Raw genomic sequence first — 15522 nt, 5'->3', positions numbered from 1 at the left:
ACAAATTCGAGTTGGTAAAATAGTGACGTGATTTTTCTTTATTAGGGTAAAGGGACTGATGGATATACATGACGCATAAATCCAATGAAAGAAAATCAGTCTCGATCGATAAAGAACAAAAATGAAGTAATTTTAATAGCAATATCACCCAAATCAGTCGGTAAGAATGACCAGCCAGTCAATAGAATCCATTGCCCCTCCCCAGCGTGTTAGCTAGTAGCGCCTCTTTTATACTTTATCTTCAAAACTTTTAACTATATCTTGCCCTTCTTTTACGCTTCTTTTACGCAAAACTTAAACTATTTCTTACCCACATTTACGCGAGGAGCAACATGGTTTGCGACCAAAAAGATCTTGCGCCGATCTGATATTCACACTGCGCACCATGCTTGAAGAATCAAACGAGTAGAGACAACGTCTATATTTATTGTTCGTCAACTTTGAGAAAGCGTTCGACTGAATAGACCGCCCAATACTATGAACAATCCTGATCTTCTACGGTATTCCTGAAAAGCTGGTTCGCCTTATCGTAGCAATGTACGAAGACACGAAATGCTGCTTGAGAAACTCCTAAGGAAATACAAGATCTTCCAAAGTGATGACAGGTGTCAAACAAGGATGCTCATTGTCTCCATTTCTCTTTATTCTCATAGTGGACTACATATTCAGACAAATTGATGGATATGGGATCAAAATTGCAGGCAGACTAGTCTAAGATCTCGACTTTGCAGACGGTGTTGGACTGATGGAGAAAGACAAAAGCGAACTTCAAGACTTTTTATACAAGTTAGCCGAAAGAGCCGAGCAGTTTGGGTTAGATATCAACGCCCCCAAAACCAAAGCGATGTCAAACACTAACTCACCGATGAATATCCAGTTGGGGACTGAAAGCAAAGAGCAAGTCACCGACTTCCGATATCTTGGTAGCACCGTCTCGTTTAGTGGTGGTCCGAAAAAGAGCTGAGAACACAAATAGCCATGGCAAGCTCGGAATTTCAATGACTTCGACCAGTCTGAAGATCAGCAAAGTACTCACTCCAGCTAAAACTTTGCCTTTTCAGAAGCAAAGTCCTTTCGATCTTGACCTACGCGATGGAATGTTTAAAAGTTACAGCTGAGCAGGAAAAACGACAGACTACATGTGAAAACAACTGTCGTCGACGAATCATGAATATTAACTGGAAGGATAGGATAACAAACTTGGAATTTCGCCACTACACAAACCAGCCTGATGTCGCTGATGTAGTCAGGCAACGAAGATGGCGCTATCTTGGCCATGTTATCCGTATGCCAGGATCGAGACCACCGAATATGCTTCTTCAGTGGCAACCAGACGACACGCGTCGACGAGGAAGGCCAAAAAACAAGCTTCACAGGACATATGAGCGGGACAGGATAGCCCTTCATGCATCTTTAACCCTAGAGTGGGAGGACATCTATGCCGCAACTCATTTGCGGGATGATTGGAGGCTGTTAACGGACGCCCTGTATGCCTCTGGAGGTATAGGAGGAGCTAAGGTCTAAGAAAAAGGTCTTACCCTTCTATGATAACTCAACCCCCAAAAATATGAAACCAACAATCAAAATAAATAAAAATGTAAAAATGAATACAGTAGGATATTCTTCTCCATACATTCTGCTTAAATTTTGGAGTATAGTTAGAATATTCCATAATTCCTTCTTTTCTTCATTATTTTTATTTGTCACACGTTTTCTTTGGTTGGCAAATCTTGCAAGTGGGGGGAATTTTCAACGAGAAAGGGGGAGAGTGGGCTCTCGGGGGAGGAAATCTTTCTGTGGGTGGAATACACTTAACACCGGCATCGAAATAGCTTCAAAATCAAATGGGGTCAAAACGTTATGAGATCAAACAGATTGTTTTGATATTATTTTCTTTGATGTATACGATATTAATTTTTGTGAAAATTCTCATTTGAGACTGCAAATGCTGTGAGTATGACGAAAATGAAATGATAGAGATTAAACAGGCACATAAAAGCCACCCAAAAATTTTTACAGGGACCAATAATAAAAAAAAAAAATGCGGTACGGAAGAGGAGGTTGTTTTTACTGGTATATTATTTTGTATGGACAATACAAAACACTGCAATTTTTGTTGGTCTTCCAAAAGGGTAAAAATTATCGAAGGGGTGAAGTTTGTCAAATTGGTGAAAATATCGTGAAAAGGGTGAATATTTGTCCGAGTCCATCGGTGGGGCTCGGACAATTATTGCTCGGACAAATGTGGGGCGGCTTTTGTCGTTTCGGTGGCAAGATAGTGAACTCCAGACGAGAATTTGGGTCAACTTCAAAAATCGACTGCTTTTGAAAATTTTGAAGTTCGTCTCGAGTGTCCCACCCTAATGGAGGGATGTGCATTTCCTTAAATATGATGTGAAAATTATGTATAAATCTTGTGGTAAATCAGGAGGTACCCTCATTTTTAACACCTTTCCTCTAAATGTCTAGGACCAATCAAGACAAAAAAAAACTACAACAAATAACCTAGAGCAAAAAAAATGGGATGGCATCCACCCCTCTCCCTTGTATGATCAGAATTATGCCAAAATTGTTATATTGATTTTAAAACAGAAAATCATACAATTTAAGTATTAGGCCTTAATTTCAGTTCTTTGGCTGCACTTAAATTCATTAGGGCAACTTGTGGCCCGCGGAATAGTAATAAATATGATTTTAAAGCTGATGGAACATCAATATAGTGAGACAATATATGTTTAAAATTCTAAAATAATTTAATTAATAAATAAAACAAATAAAAGGCAATCAATAAAATTCACTGAGAGTTTCGAGAATCTTGGCCACACTTTCTAAGCGGTCATAGCCACCAATTTCGTTCACATCTCTCTTATGACGTATAATACCCGCGTCAACCGAATTTAGCGGTGTCTCTGCATTTGCCTTCGCCAATATTGTATGTGGCATTCCTGATGCTTCCATAGCTGCCATCTTTGGAAGGGCGAACAAGTTGATGATAAGCTTTATTACAAAGATAAAACCAAGGGCTGCTAAACTTGATTTCACCAGGGTAGGGAGGAATGATGACTTCAAAGACAAAATAGATTCTAGCAGTCCAAGATTGGGTGGAGAAGCTGGTGGTGGGTAACGAGGTCCTGAAAATTGAAACAGAGATAATAAAAAAAACATATTTGAGAATTTGTATAAAACTTTTGAAAATTAAGAACCTGATTTCGAAATTATACCAGAAATATTACCAATTCATATGATCTGGACATAGCTCCTGAGTATCAAAGACCATACTGGCGTGTAGTATACCATTCGTCTCTAAACTTAGACACGGTTCATAAAAAACCTGACAGTTATTATAGACCGTTTATCCAATCGAACTAACGACTGTAGATTAAAACTTAGTAGCACAGCACCTATTGATGTTGGCATGTAGATTCTCAAATAAGGGAGGGGTACATAAACCTACATCAAGGTCGTATCCAGGGAGAGGGTTAGAGGGTTTGAACCCCCTACCCAGAAAAATAATTTTCTGACTCGTAAAAATGTAACAAAAATGGACATAAACAAATTTTGTATGGGTTTTTTTAGTTTTTTTTTTTAGCAAACCTCCCCCCTAGTTTTTTTTTAGTAGACCCCCCCCCCTCCGAAAAAAAAATCCTGGGTACGACCTTGACCTAAATAAAGTGTTTTCAAAGTTTCCGTGAGAAATACTTTTAAATATATTTAAATACGAGGTTGCCCCTAAAAAGACAGCCATGAGTTAAACTTATTGCCTTCAATGCTTTAAGAAAGACAGTTCAAACATAAGGACATTTGGGATGGGATAAATTATAGGCCATTTTCAATCGCTCAAGAATGGAAGATTTAATTGACATACATTTCCTTCGAAGAATAAAATTTTCAATTAAAATGTTGTAAAAAAGAATATGTACCTAAAACACTTATTATTGCCCATTAACTACATTTATGCACTCGTAGGTGCTTTTAGTAAATCCCTATAACACTTTAGCTTAAAAGTGGGGGCTACAAAAAGAGGGAGAAGCCCCCCTCATATAATTTCTATTCGTTTTAAGTTTTAATGTTGCCGTTTAATTTCATTATAAAGAATAGGTTTGTTTTAAATTTAAGTCTTATGAAGACGGTAGTATATTAACAGAAAAATAATAACACGGAGATTATTAAAGTAGAGGTTTCAAGATCCTATCTACAAAAATGTGGAATTTTCCATGTTTTGCCAGAAGAAATATCACGGATGCGTGTTTATTTGTTTTTTGGTTTTTTTTTGTTTTTTTTTTTCTTTTTACCAGGGGTATCTTATTGACCCAGTGGTCCTAGAATTTCGTAGAAGTGCTCATTGGAACGGAAATTAAAAGTTCTAGTGCCCTTTTTAAGTGACCAAAAAAAATGAAGGGCAACTAGGCCCCCTCCCACGCTCATTTTTTTCTCAAGGTCACCCAATTAAAATTTTGAGATATCCATTTTGTTCAGCATAGTCGAAAATTTAATAAATATGTCTTTTACGATGACTTAATCCCCCACAGTTCCCAGGGGAAGGGCTGCAAGTTATGAACTTTGCCTATTGCTTACATATTGTATTGGTTATTGGGAAGTATACAGACATTTTCAGGAAGGATTTTTTTCTGGTGGGGGGGGGGGAGGGCGGAGGGGGTTCCTCGGTAGAATATTTCCGTGGAGGATGTTTGTTTGGGGTAAGGGACATTTCTATGAAGGGGGCGCCGGATTTCAAAGCATTATTTAAAAAACGATCAGAAATTCAATTAAAAAAAACAAGTTTTTTCAAGTGAAAGTAAGAAGCAACATTAGGACATAAAACGAACAGAAATTATTACGTATATGAGGGGGTTCTCCCCCAAGTCGATACCTCGCTCTTTACGCTACAGTTTTTTTTAGTGCTTTCAAAAGAGCTATCTATTCTAATTAAACGGCCTTTGTGATTCAGGGGTTTGTGAATTTAAAAAAAATTAACTTTTAAAATTAAAAAAAAATTAAATAAAAAAAAACAAGTGATACGGCTCAATAGTAATCGAAACTTTTAAAAACCGAATTTTGATGTCAATAAATGTATCAAAAGAATGGGCTTATAATGCTGATTCTAAATATATAAATTTTATTAAGTTTAGTATTACTCATCAACGGCTACGAGCCTGAGAAAATTTACCTGATTTTTTAAAAAGGGGGGAAACAGCCCCTAAAAGTGAAAGAATTTTAATGAAAATCACACCGTCAGATTCAGCGTATCAGAAAACCCTATTACATTGGTTTCAAGCTCATATCTGCAAAAATCTGCACCTTTGTATTTTTTGCCAGAAGAAAAATATACGAATATAGAAGTTCGTTATGTAAGTTAATTTGTAAATTACGTCAGAACCAAATTTAGAGACAGCCATTTAGCAAAAGAAAAGTAAAACTTTTATATAAATTTTGTTTACTTATTCAATGACGGTGAGCCAAAATCAAAGCTGCATCCATTCAAAAACGATCAGAAATTAAATAAAAAAAACAAGTTTTTTAAACTGAAAGTAAGGAGCGACATTAAAACTTAAAACGAACAGAAACTATTCCGTATATGAAAGGGGATGTCCCCTCCTCAACACCTCGCTCTTCACGCTAAAGTTTGACTCTGTCTCACAACTTTATTTTTTAAAACAATAAAAAACTTTAGCGTAAAGAGCGAGGCGTTGAGGAGGGGACAGCCCCTTTCATATACGGAATAATTTCTGTTCGTTTTAAGTTTTAATGTCGCTCCTTACTTTCAGTTTAAAAACTTGTTTTTTTTTTATTTAATATTTAGTAAGAGCATTCCGCGAGGTTAGCACGGTAGACTTGAAACCCGTTTATTCATTGAGGACAAGGGCTTGCGTCCTGGTGTCACCGCTTATTTGGTTTGGAACAAGGGTCAGTGGCTTAACTCTGCAAGCTAGGTCAAAGTCAACCCAACTGTGAATGGGTACCTGGAGAAATCTGTGGAAGGCAAACAGGAAGGGTATGCGAGAATACAGGATGGCTGGCCCCAATCCCCCATTGCACTTCCTGGCTGAAAGGCCATGAAATGGAGATGTTTTTCTTTCGTTTTTGTGTTTTTTATTCGATGAGACCCTGTAATCAAGACTTTGACAGATTCTCTTATAATGTATCACAATTTATAAGCTTTTTTATTGTTTTTGGACTTTTTCATTGTTTTGTATTTCCCAAACTATATTCCTGAGTTTGTATCTAGTCTGAAGAGTTAGGAATAATTTTCAGTCTAAATTTTGGTGTCTACAATTACGGCGTTCTTCCGCAGCATCCTATTATTATTCTATTCCAAATTTTGTGCGTTCAAAAAAGTTTTCTTACAGAAGCGACATTTGTTTTAGATTAAAGTTTAAACAAATAGTTAAGGCAGTATTCAAGACGAACGAAAAACTAAAAACCGAAAAGGAGAATGAAAAAACAAAGGGACAAAACAACAAACGGGGATATTTTCAACCACTCAATGAGGAATAAGAAACAAAGCAAATATATTTTGCACGTCATCTTCAGGGCTAAAAGATAATATATAGGCCTATATGTATATATATATATATATATATATATATATATATATATATATATATATATATATATATATATATATATATATATATATATATATATATATACTATATATACTATCCTTATAAATGAGCAATAATTGTATATTTATGTATGTATTTTTAATAAAAAACGGCTCCGTTTTTTTTCGGCAAAAATTGGTATCTTGGGATATTCTCGCATAATAGGTGAGCAGCCTGAGAAAATTCGTTAAGAGCCTTAATTTCGGTTTTTGCAAATGACGTCATGTACTATGTTAGTATATATATATATATATATATATATATATATATATATATATATATATATATATATATATATATATATATATATATATATATATATATATATATATATATATATATATATATATATATATATGACTGTTGAGTCATGCATAGAATAAATAAGATTGTTGAGTTTCCAACGCATCAGTTATTTATATAACATAATGTCTGTTGGAAGGCCCAAAAAACGAAACTTGCAGTTGCAGTTACTATAAATGACGATTCATTGGAACCAACACCTAAACTATCAAAGCTGATAAGATGTGAAAATTGACAACCTGGACCATCAATTGCGACAACACCAATGCGGGCAGCTAAAGCAAAAGCCATCGCTAAATTGTCTGAAGTAATCAAAATCCAAAAGCGTGTCAAAAATGAAAATGGACAGCAAAGACACAACCGGTTAGAAGACATGCGAGACCGAACATGTGAGCGAGTCAATGAAAATCAACCTGGACAGCGAGAATCGAAACGTGTCAAAATTGAAAATGATAGCGATGATGATTGGGTCTGGGATTTTGTTAAGGATAAGGTCATCAATGCTTACCATACCTGTGTTACAAAAAACAAAGGTTTGGCGAGACGTACTTCATACGGACGAAAGACAAGCCGAGATAAAACGAACCAAAAAAATTGAAAATGATAGTGATGATGATTAGGTTTTGGATCTTGATATGGATAAGATCATCAATGCCTACCATACCTTCGAAAATAAAAACCTGGACTAGATAGATCGTTGGAAGAAAAAGAAGGTTTCTTCCCACCACCTTAACAATTAAAAGAAACCAAGGCTCGACGATATGTCTCTCATAGTAATTAAGGACAAGCCGAGGCAAAATAAGAAGTTTTTGTCCCACCACCTGAACAATTAAAAGAAACAAAATTTGGGCGATATGTCTTTCGTAATGACAAAAGACAAGCCGAGGCAAAAGTAAAAGGTTCAATAAAAAAAAAAAAATATATAATTTTACAAAGGCACTACCTCTAATTTAAGGTCCATTTGGACGTCATGACATCAAGAAAAGGCTCAAATTGTCTGCGTTTAGATGACAAGCGACAATTAGAAACCATATATAGAAGCCTGCCACATGCCGAGTGCCGTGGTCCGACAGCAAACAGCGAAGCCACTGGGCTCTCGGTACTATATATATATATATATATATATATATATATATATATATATATATATATATATATATATATATATATATATATATATATATATATATATATATATATATATATATATATATATATATATATATATATATATATATATATATATATATATATATATATATATATATATATATATATAAACACACATATATACTATACTTACTCATAAAGCTAGAATAAGCAGGAGAAGGAGCGGCTGCCATCAGCAGAGAAGGAGGGTATGGGGTGACCTGATCCGGTGTTAAGTAGCTTGGCTGTTGATTGCCCATATTTTGCTGATTCAGTGGTGCAGGTGACTCATCTGAAAGTATAATTGAATTTTGGCCTATTTAATAAATTTAATAAAGCTAAAATAAATAAAGTTAAAATCGCACGGCTTACGCACAAAATATCACAGACGGATTCTGATGTTGAATTGGCAACGAAATGAAATATAATCGGCATAAAAACTGATAAAACAGACTTTAGGATGATATAAAATATGATAAATATAAAAAAAACAAGAACTAGGAGATGCATGAACGAATTTATCTAAAGACGGGTAGGATGGGGGTATATTTGTGGCAGGGACTGTGCTGAACTAAGGAGGTGTGAAGTCGAGGCCATGGATAAAATTGCCGATGATCTGGAAGATGCACCTAGACGGTATAATAGTAAAATATTGTACTGACATGTCAATAAATTGAGAGGGAGTAGTTAATCCGGACTTGGCCCAGTTAAAGATAGAAATGGGGCTACAATTAGCGATAAAGAGAGAACCAAAGAGAGATGGGCCGAACATTTTGAGAATTTGCTAGACCGAGATAGAGTTGCAGGAAAAGATGTAGGGGAAAATGAAAAAGTTTGTGATACCTTGGATGTGAAGGAAGATTTGTTTTGTGAGTAAGAATTAGCGACAGTGCTAAAAGGATTAAAAAATAATAAGGCTTTAGGTGCTGATAGGGTGGTAAATGAGTTTCTTAAATACGGCGGCTCTGAGGTTAGAAATAAGTTACTGAAGATTATGAATATGATTTTTGAAAAAGGGGAAGTATCAAATGATTTTAGGAAAAACCTTAATTAAGCCACTTTATAAGAAAGGTTATAAAAGCGAGTGTGGTAATTATCGAGGCATTAGTCTCTGTAAGTAGGAAATTACTTAGTAATATAATACTTTTTAGACTGAGAGATACCGTAGACAAAGTTTTAAGAGAAGAACAGTGCGGTTTTAGAAAAGGTAGAGGATGCGTCGACCAAATTTTCGCTCTTAGGTTAATAATTGAGAAGTGCCTGAGTTGTCAAACACCTTTGGTCCTCAGTTTTATAGATTATGAGCAAGCGTTCGATTCTGTTGATAGAAGAGCTTTAGCAAAGGTTTTATCCTTGCATGGTATACCAGACAAATACATTACTGCGGGTACGAGATTAACACTAAATCAGGAGTTAAGCAGGGTTGTGTTCTATCCATTTATATGGATTATTTTGATGGATTTTGTCTTGAGGAGCACAAAAAAGGCAATGGGAGACCACGGAATCATATGGGGAGGAGAAATTATTCTGGACTTAAATTATGCTGATGATTTAAGCATCCTAGAGGAAAGTATGAGCAAAATGAATGAAGTTTCACAAGTTTTGCGAGTTCAGGGAGCTAGAAAAGTTTTGAAAAATAATGTTAAGAAGACTAAGTCACTAAGGCTAGGAATAAGTGAAGATGAAAAGGTGACGTTGGGTAATGAAAAGATTGATCAAGTGGGCAGTTTCACTTACCTTGGTAGTATTGTTGGTGGAGATGGTGGGAGCAGTGAAGATATTAAAAGTACAATAGCCAAGGCTCAGGGTGTTTTTCCTCAGTTAAAAAAAAGTTTGGAAGAATAGGAAGATAAGTCTACAAACCAAGATTAGAATATTAGAAGCTACAGTGATGACAATTGTCAAATATGGTTCTGAAGCATGGGCGCTTCGAAAAGCGGATGAAGATTTACTAGATATTTTCCAGAGAAATTGCTTAAGGATTGTTCTGGGTACTCTGGGCGTTCTGGGTACGGTCTGACTGACCGTATTTCAAACAATAGGCTGTACGAAAAATGTGGTTCTATCCCGCTTTCTTGACCTAGAATGAAAGAAAGGTTGAGATGGCTAGGGCACGTTCTGTGGATGAAGGATGACAGATTGCCGAAGATTGTTCTTTTTGGCCAACCGTCTAAGGCTAAACGGAAAGCAGGTCGTCCTCGTCTGGGTTGGGAGGAAGTCATAAAGAAAGATTTAAAGGAAATGGGAGCTTTATGGGAGGGTGTAAAAAGGGAGGCTTTGAATAGATTGGGATGGAGAAGTAGCGTGCGTAGCTGTGTTGGCCTGAGGCGGCTTGGTGCTGCAGTGAGTTATTAGTAGTAGTAGTTAGTAGTAGTAGTAGACTGTCTTTAATTGTCAATCAATAAATACAGAGTAAAAGGCAAGTAGAGACAAACTTCTATGAAATAACACAGGTAAATTCTGTAATCGGAAAATCCTGAAAAATTTTGATATTTTGAGGGAGTCACCCCTCTTCTCATTATGTATGAGGAGGGATTGTAAAAAGGGAGGCTAATGGTCAAGGCCGTATTCAGGGGAGGTGATACCATATTTGAATCCATTCCCCCTGAAATCTTTGTCTGATTCGCAAAAACGTAAAAAATACATATAAACACATTTTGTTGCTTTTTTAAGGTTCTTGTAGCCCCCATCCCCCGCCGAACAAAAATCCTGGATATGCCCTTACTCATGGTATCAGTAATGTTACTTATGTGCAGGAAGTAATTGACGATTAATTATTTTTAAACCGCCTGAATTTCGCCTGAATTTTTAAACGTATATTCCATAGAGATTATTACAATTAATTATCGTAGGTTTGTTGGTTGGAAAGATTTTTGATTGGTCGAAAGTAATGTCATATGAGCTCTATCATCCAATCAGAGGCCTTTTCCACTAACAAACACACGGAAAAAAATACAATAAGCTCTATTGAACGCAAGGATAGTTTATACATTGGATACTAGGGTTTATCTTGCTACCTACCCTTGTAAAAAAAGACCCAAAAAACTGAAATGTTGACAAATGTTAACGAACTATGTGCCATTCATTGCTCTGGAGAATCTGAATCTTTTATGCTTAATTCTGCTAGAAGATTGCTGATCGTTGTATTGACCGCTGGATGAAGCTTCGTGACAAATATTGCAGGAAACAAGTCCCCCGGTGAGGATAAATCTTAAATATTAGCAAAAAATGTGAGAGTTAAAAAATTAGAGGAAAAAAAAAATCTGGAAATAGAACAGAAAATGCAAACGAAAAGAGTCTTAAGCTTGCATGGCACAACCAGAGAGGAAGGGGATCAAGGAGACTCCACAGCAAAATCAGTCCACTAGCATTTCGGTAACCACGAGGTGTATATTTGGTGCAGGCATATAACATACTTAGGATTTTTTTGGGGGAAGAGGGAGTGGTAATTCAAAATAGAATTCCTCCCAGAAAAACATAAAATTTTAGGGGGTGAGGCTCTAGCCGCCACCCCTCCGTAGGTGTCACTTGAACAGTCACTTGAGAACTGAGAGGGGAGCTAAGAAATGTGCTACAGCCAAATTAAGGAAAACGACGATTTTGAAGTATTTTCTCTCTTTTTGGTGCAAATTTGAAGGATCCAAAACATTTGGGGAACGGTTTGCTGCCCTAAAACTATGTCCAGGCCGTTGATATTAATCCACTATAAGATAAATACCACTACCACTAGGCTACTACTATCAACAACTCACCTCAGCACCAAGCCGCTTGAGGCCAACACAGCTACGCACGCTCCTCCTCCATCATAATCTATTAAAAACCCCCTTCTTTACACCCTCCCAGGAAGTCCGAATTTCCCCTAAATTTTCTTTATGACATCCTCCCACCCCAACCACAGACGACCTGCTTTCCGTTTAGCCCTTGGCCGAAAAGGGCAATTTTCAACAACGAATTAACAGCGGACTTTTATCAGTGAAACATAATACACAAATATGTGGCTATTTACTTATTACTGGTCATTTCCTTTTTCGAAGATTAGAAGTGTTTTTTCTTAAGAGCAAAGGGCTATAGCCTTCCCGTGATATCAGGAATACTCTTTTCATAGGCAGCGCAATATCGCTGCCTAAGTAAAGAGCGATGTTGGCACAATGTATTATTTATTTATTTTTATTTTATTTTTTTTCTTTTTAGACCAGGACACTTCGTATCGAAGGAGTTGTCGTAGAAACTTCGAAAAGGGCTCTCTCGATTGGAAATTGGAGAGGCTTGCGCCCTTTTAATAGTCGAAAGTGACTGGAAGGCAACTAACATCCCTTCTACGCCCACCATTTCCCCAAACACATCCAATCAAAACTTTGAGATAGCCATTTTGTTCAGCGTAGTTGATTTCTAGATAGAAATTATATTTTTGAGGAGGACAGTCCCCCAAAACCCTCAGTGTATGGGTTGTAAGTTATGCCCTGGGGGCATATAAGATTTTTATAGAAAGTGTTGTCGTAAAAACTCCAAAAATAGCTCATTCGATTGGAAATTCATTGGGCCGGTGCCCTTTTTAATAGTCGAAAGTGACTGGAGGGCAACTAACCCCCCTCTCATGCCTACCTTTTCCCCAAACACATCCAATCAAAATTCTGAGATACCCATATTGTTCAACGTAGTTGAAAGTTCTGAAAATTAGGTCTTTGAGGAGGACAATACCCCCCCCCCCCCACAGCCCTCAGGGCAAGGGGTATAAGTTATGTCCGGGGGGCATATGAGGTTTTTGTAGAAAGTATTGTCGTAGAAACTTCAAAATGGGCTCATTCGATTGGAATTTAAAATGGCTAGTGCCGTTTTTAATAGTCGAAAGTGATTGGAAGGCAACTAACACCCCTTCCACGCCACCATTTCCCCTAACACATCCAATCAAAATTTTGAAATTAAAAATTCTTTTAAATGTTTTCAACTTTATAACTTTAAGAAATAAAAAAAATAATTAGGATTTTAAGGGATAAATATCAGCATATGTATATTAAACTGACAATGCAAATTTTTTTCAGTAAAGTACAAATTATATTCTGGCTCTAATAAATCATAGGGTTTAGAACCCTACTCAGATTAATTTCTGCTCGTTTTGAGTTTGACTTATTTTAATTTCTGTTTGTTTTGGGTTTCATTTATTCATTAGTACTGATATGTTGTAGTTGTATGCTTGGTAGATTAAATAATTCTGTTTTTGTTCATTTTTGGTTTAATGGAGTTCTTTACTTTTTTTTTTGAAAAACTCATTTTGTGCAAAAAGTTTTTTGATCAATAAAGGGAAAATAATGAATCCTCCAGGGTTATTGATGAAACATAGGGCGTCAAATCGATGTTTCATTTGCTGAGTCTTTTTATAGGGACGGGTTGCAGGTTTGTTGCCAAACCTTGCGGCAGGGGGAATCGAGGCCTGGGACCAGGAACAATCTTTAAAGTATTATTTTTTTTTCTTTTATGCGTCAATTCTATTTCACATTATAAACACTCATGGCTGAATAGCTAATGGCTAATAAGGCTAATTTAGTTTTTGAGACCCTCCCCCCTGGGGTGAAGCTAGGGTTTTGAGTTTGGGGAGGGGGAGAATAGTTCCAAGGGGGGAATAGCTCCAAGGGGGAGAATATCCAAGGCATTGGCACTGCGTACCAATGCCTTGGAATTTATTTAGGTGTGGGGGGAGTCACTACTCCCCCTACCTCCCCCTGGTACTTATTCTTTACTACGTATTTCTTTATAATTTCGAGCTGAAGTTTTTGTTCCTTCAATTACCTAGTTTAGCCATTATTTCCTTTTCTCTTCCTTTATTTGGTTGTTTTGTTCTCTCCCTTTTTCAATTCTGGCTTTTCTCACGTAAATATATCTTGTTGTATAACCCAATCGTCTTATCCATGCTCTTTCTTGGGACTGCGTTTAAAAATCATTTTGTAATCCTCAAGTGACTAAAATTTCAAGGTCAATAGAAATAAAACCCAGTTGAAAAAAGTTGCCTAGACTGGACCTTACCTGCCAATTCTTCATCAAAAGAGGGGGCTTGATTCCCCATAAACTGATACGGGCTACCACCTGGTCGCCTGTATGGCTGATTTGGACCATAACTGTTTGGAGGTTGGCCAAGAGCGAATCCAAGCAAAACAGCAGAAAACACAAGGAGCAAAGATATGACGGAGGAAATTTGCTGAAAATGAATTAATATATTCTAAATGTAATATAAATAATTTGGTGTTAGGTATCCATTGTAAAACAATTCGACCTGAAAATTTTACTGCAGAAAAAACATATTTGTGAACAGTTCAACATTTTCGAACATTTTATATGTTCGCGAACATTTTCTTAACAACAACACTTGCATCATAGTAAGTCAAGCTTAAAACTTGAAAGTTAAGGGTAGGGCTGCCAGTAAGAGTTTGTCCCACTTGAAAAAAAGAGGAAAATCCGAATACAGTGTATAATAATCACGTAAATGCATAGCATCCTTTTTGAGGGTAATGTTTAGCACATATCCCAAGGTCAGGATTGAATTCCAGAAGCCTCGGGAAAATCAAGCAGTGGCAACACTGGTTTAGGGACCATTCATTGTCAAACAACGGTTACTATTCAACAATTTTTTTTCTAAAAAAAATCAAGACTATCGAATCTGAATCTTACTTAAGCTATCATATTTGATAATGAAGTATTCGCTTTAACCGTCGATATTTGACTATCGATGTTTATCAATATGAATTATTTGCCCATTTTTTCTCCACGACAACCAAATGCAGAGTGAAATATCTACAATATTATGTTTTTTGTGAAACTGGACAGTATTATTGATTTCAAAGGCGTAATGAAAAAAGGGGGGGGGGGAGCACCCACACATTGCATGGTTATTCATAGTATCACTAAACAGATTACAACATCAAGACATTCTTTATACCCTGTCAAAAAAAAGTACCTCAGCATGTCCCAGAGGATAGACAGGATGGCTTAAGTAATATTATATATATATATATATATATATATATATATATATATATATATATATATATATATATATATATATATATATATATATATATACATGATATTTATTTATCTTTCCAAGAGGTATAAACTTTTGATAACAGCTAGGTAAATAAGTAAAAGCACACTTTTACATTTTTTATTATAATGATTTATGTTTGATAAATGCTTGAAACTAACAGGAAAGGGTGAGGGCCGACTGAACATCACCTTGTTAAATTTAATACAGAACAGCTGTTGAACTAAGGGCTAGGGCAAATTTATGTTATACCGCATATTATGTCCACTCCCCCGGTTTTTGTGAAATTGGCATGCCTGAAACGATTGTAATTCAATTAAAAAAAAAAAAAAAATAGAGTAAATTTCGCTTACCATTTTAGATGTAGAATCGAGAGCCGCACAAAAAATACTAACAAATTTAGATTTCTTGAAATTTGTTTGAACTATTTCA

General features: G+C 36.1%; 2 protein-coding genes across 2 annotated transcripts; one reads left to right on the top strand and one right to left on the bottom strand.

Moving 5' to 3' along the window:
- Positions 1-1092: 1092 nt before the first annotated feature.
- Positions 1093-1524, top strand: LOC148939144 (uncharacterized). Its single transcript, XM_089107244.1, has one exon. It carries the CDS (start codon positions 1093-1095, stop codon positions 1522-1524), a length of 432 nt encoding a protein of 143 aa, XP_088963370.1.
- A 1260-nt stretch (positions 1525-2784) lies between these two features.
- On the bottom strand, positions 2785-15278 carry LOC148939143 (uncharacterized). Its single transcript, XM_089107243.1, has 4 exons — positions 15252-15278; positions 14076-14247; positions 8212-8349; positions 2785-3131 (listed from the first exon to the last, which is right to left on the bottom strand). The coding sequence occupies exons 1-4, from the start codon at positions 15276-15278 to the stop codon at positions 2785-2787; spliced, it is 684 nt and encodes a 227-aa protein (XP_088963369.1).
- Between the last annotated feature and the right edge of the window lie 244 nt (positions 15279-15522).

This window comes from Artemia sp. Qi Xiang Cuo, chromosome 21 (genome assembly GCF_049724085.1).
Source record: "Artemia sp. Qi Xiang Cuo chromosome 21, ASM4972408v1, whole genome shotgun sequence".
NCBI lineage: Eukaryota > Metazoa > Arthropoda > Branchiopoda > Anostraca > Artemiidae > Artemia > Artemia sp. Qi Xiang Cuo.
This window is presented reverse-complemented; position numbering and strand designations above follow the sequence as displayed.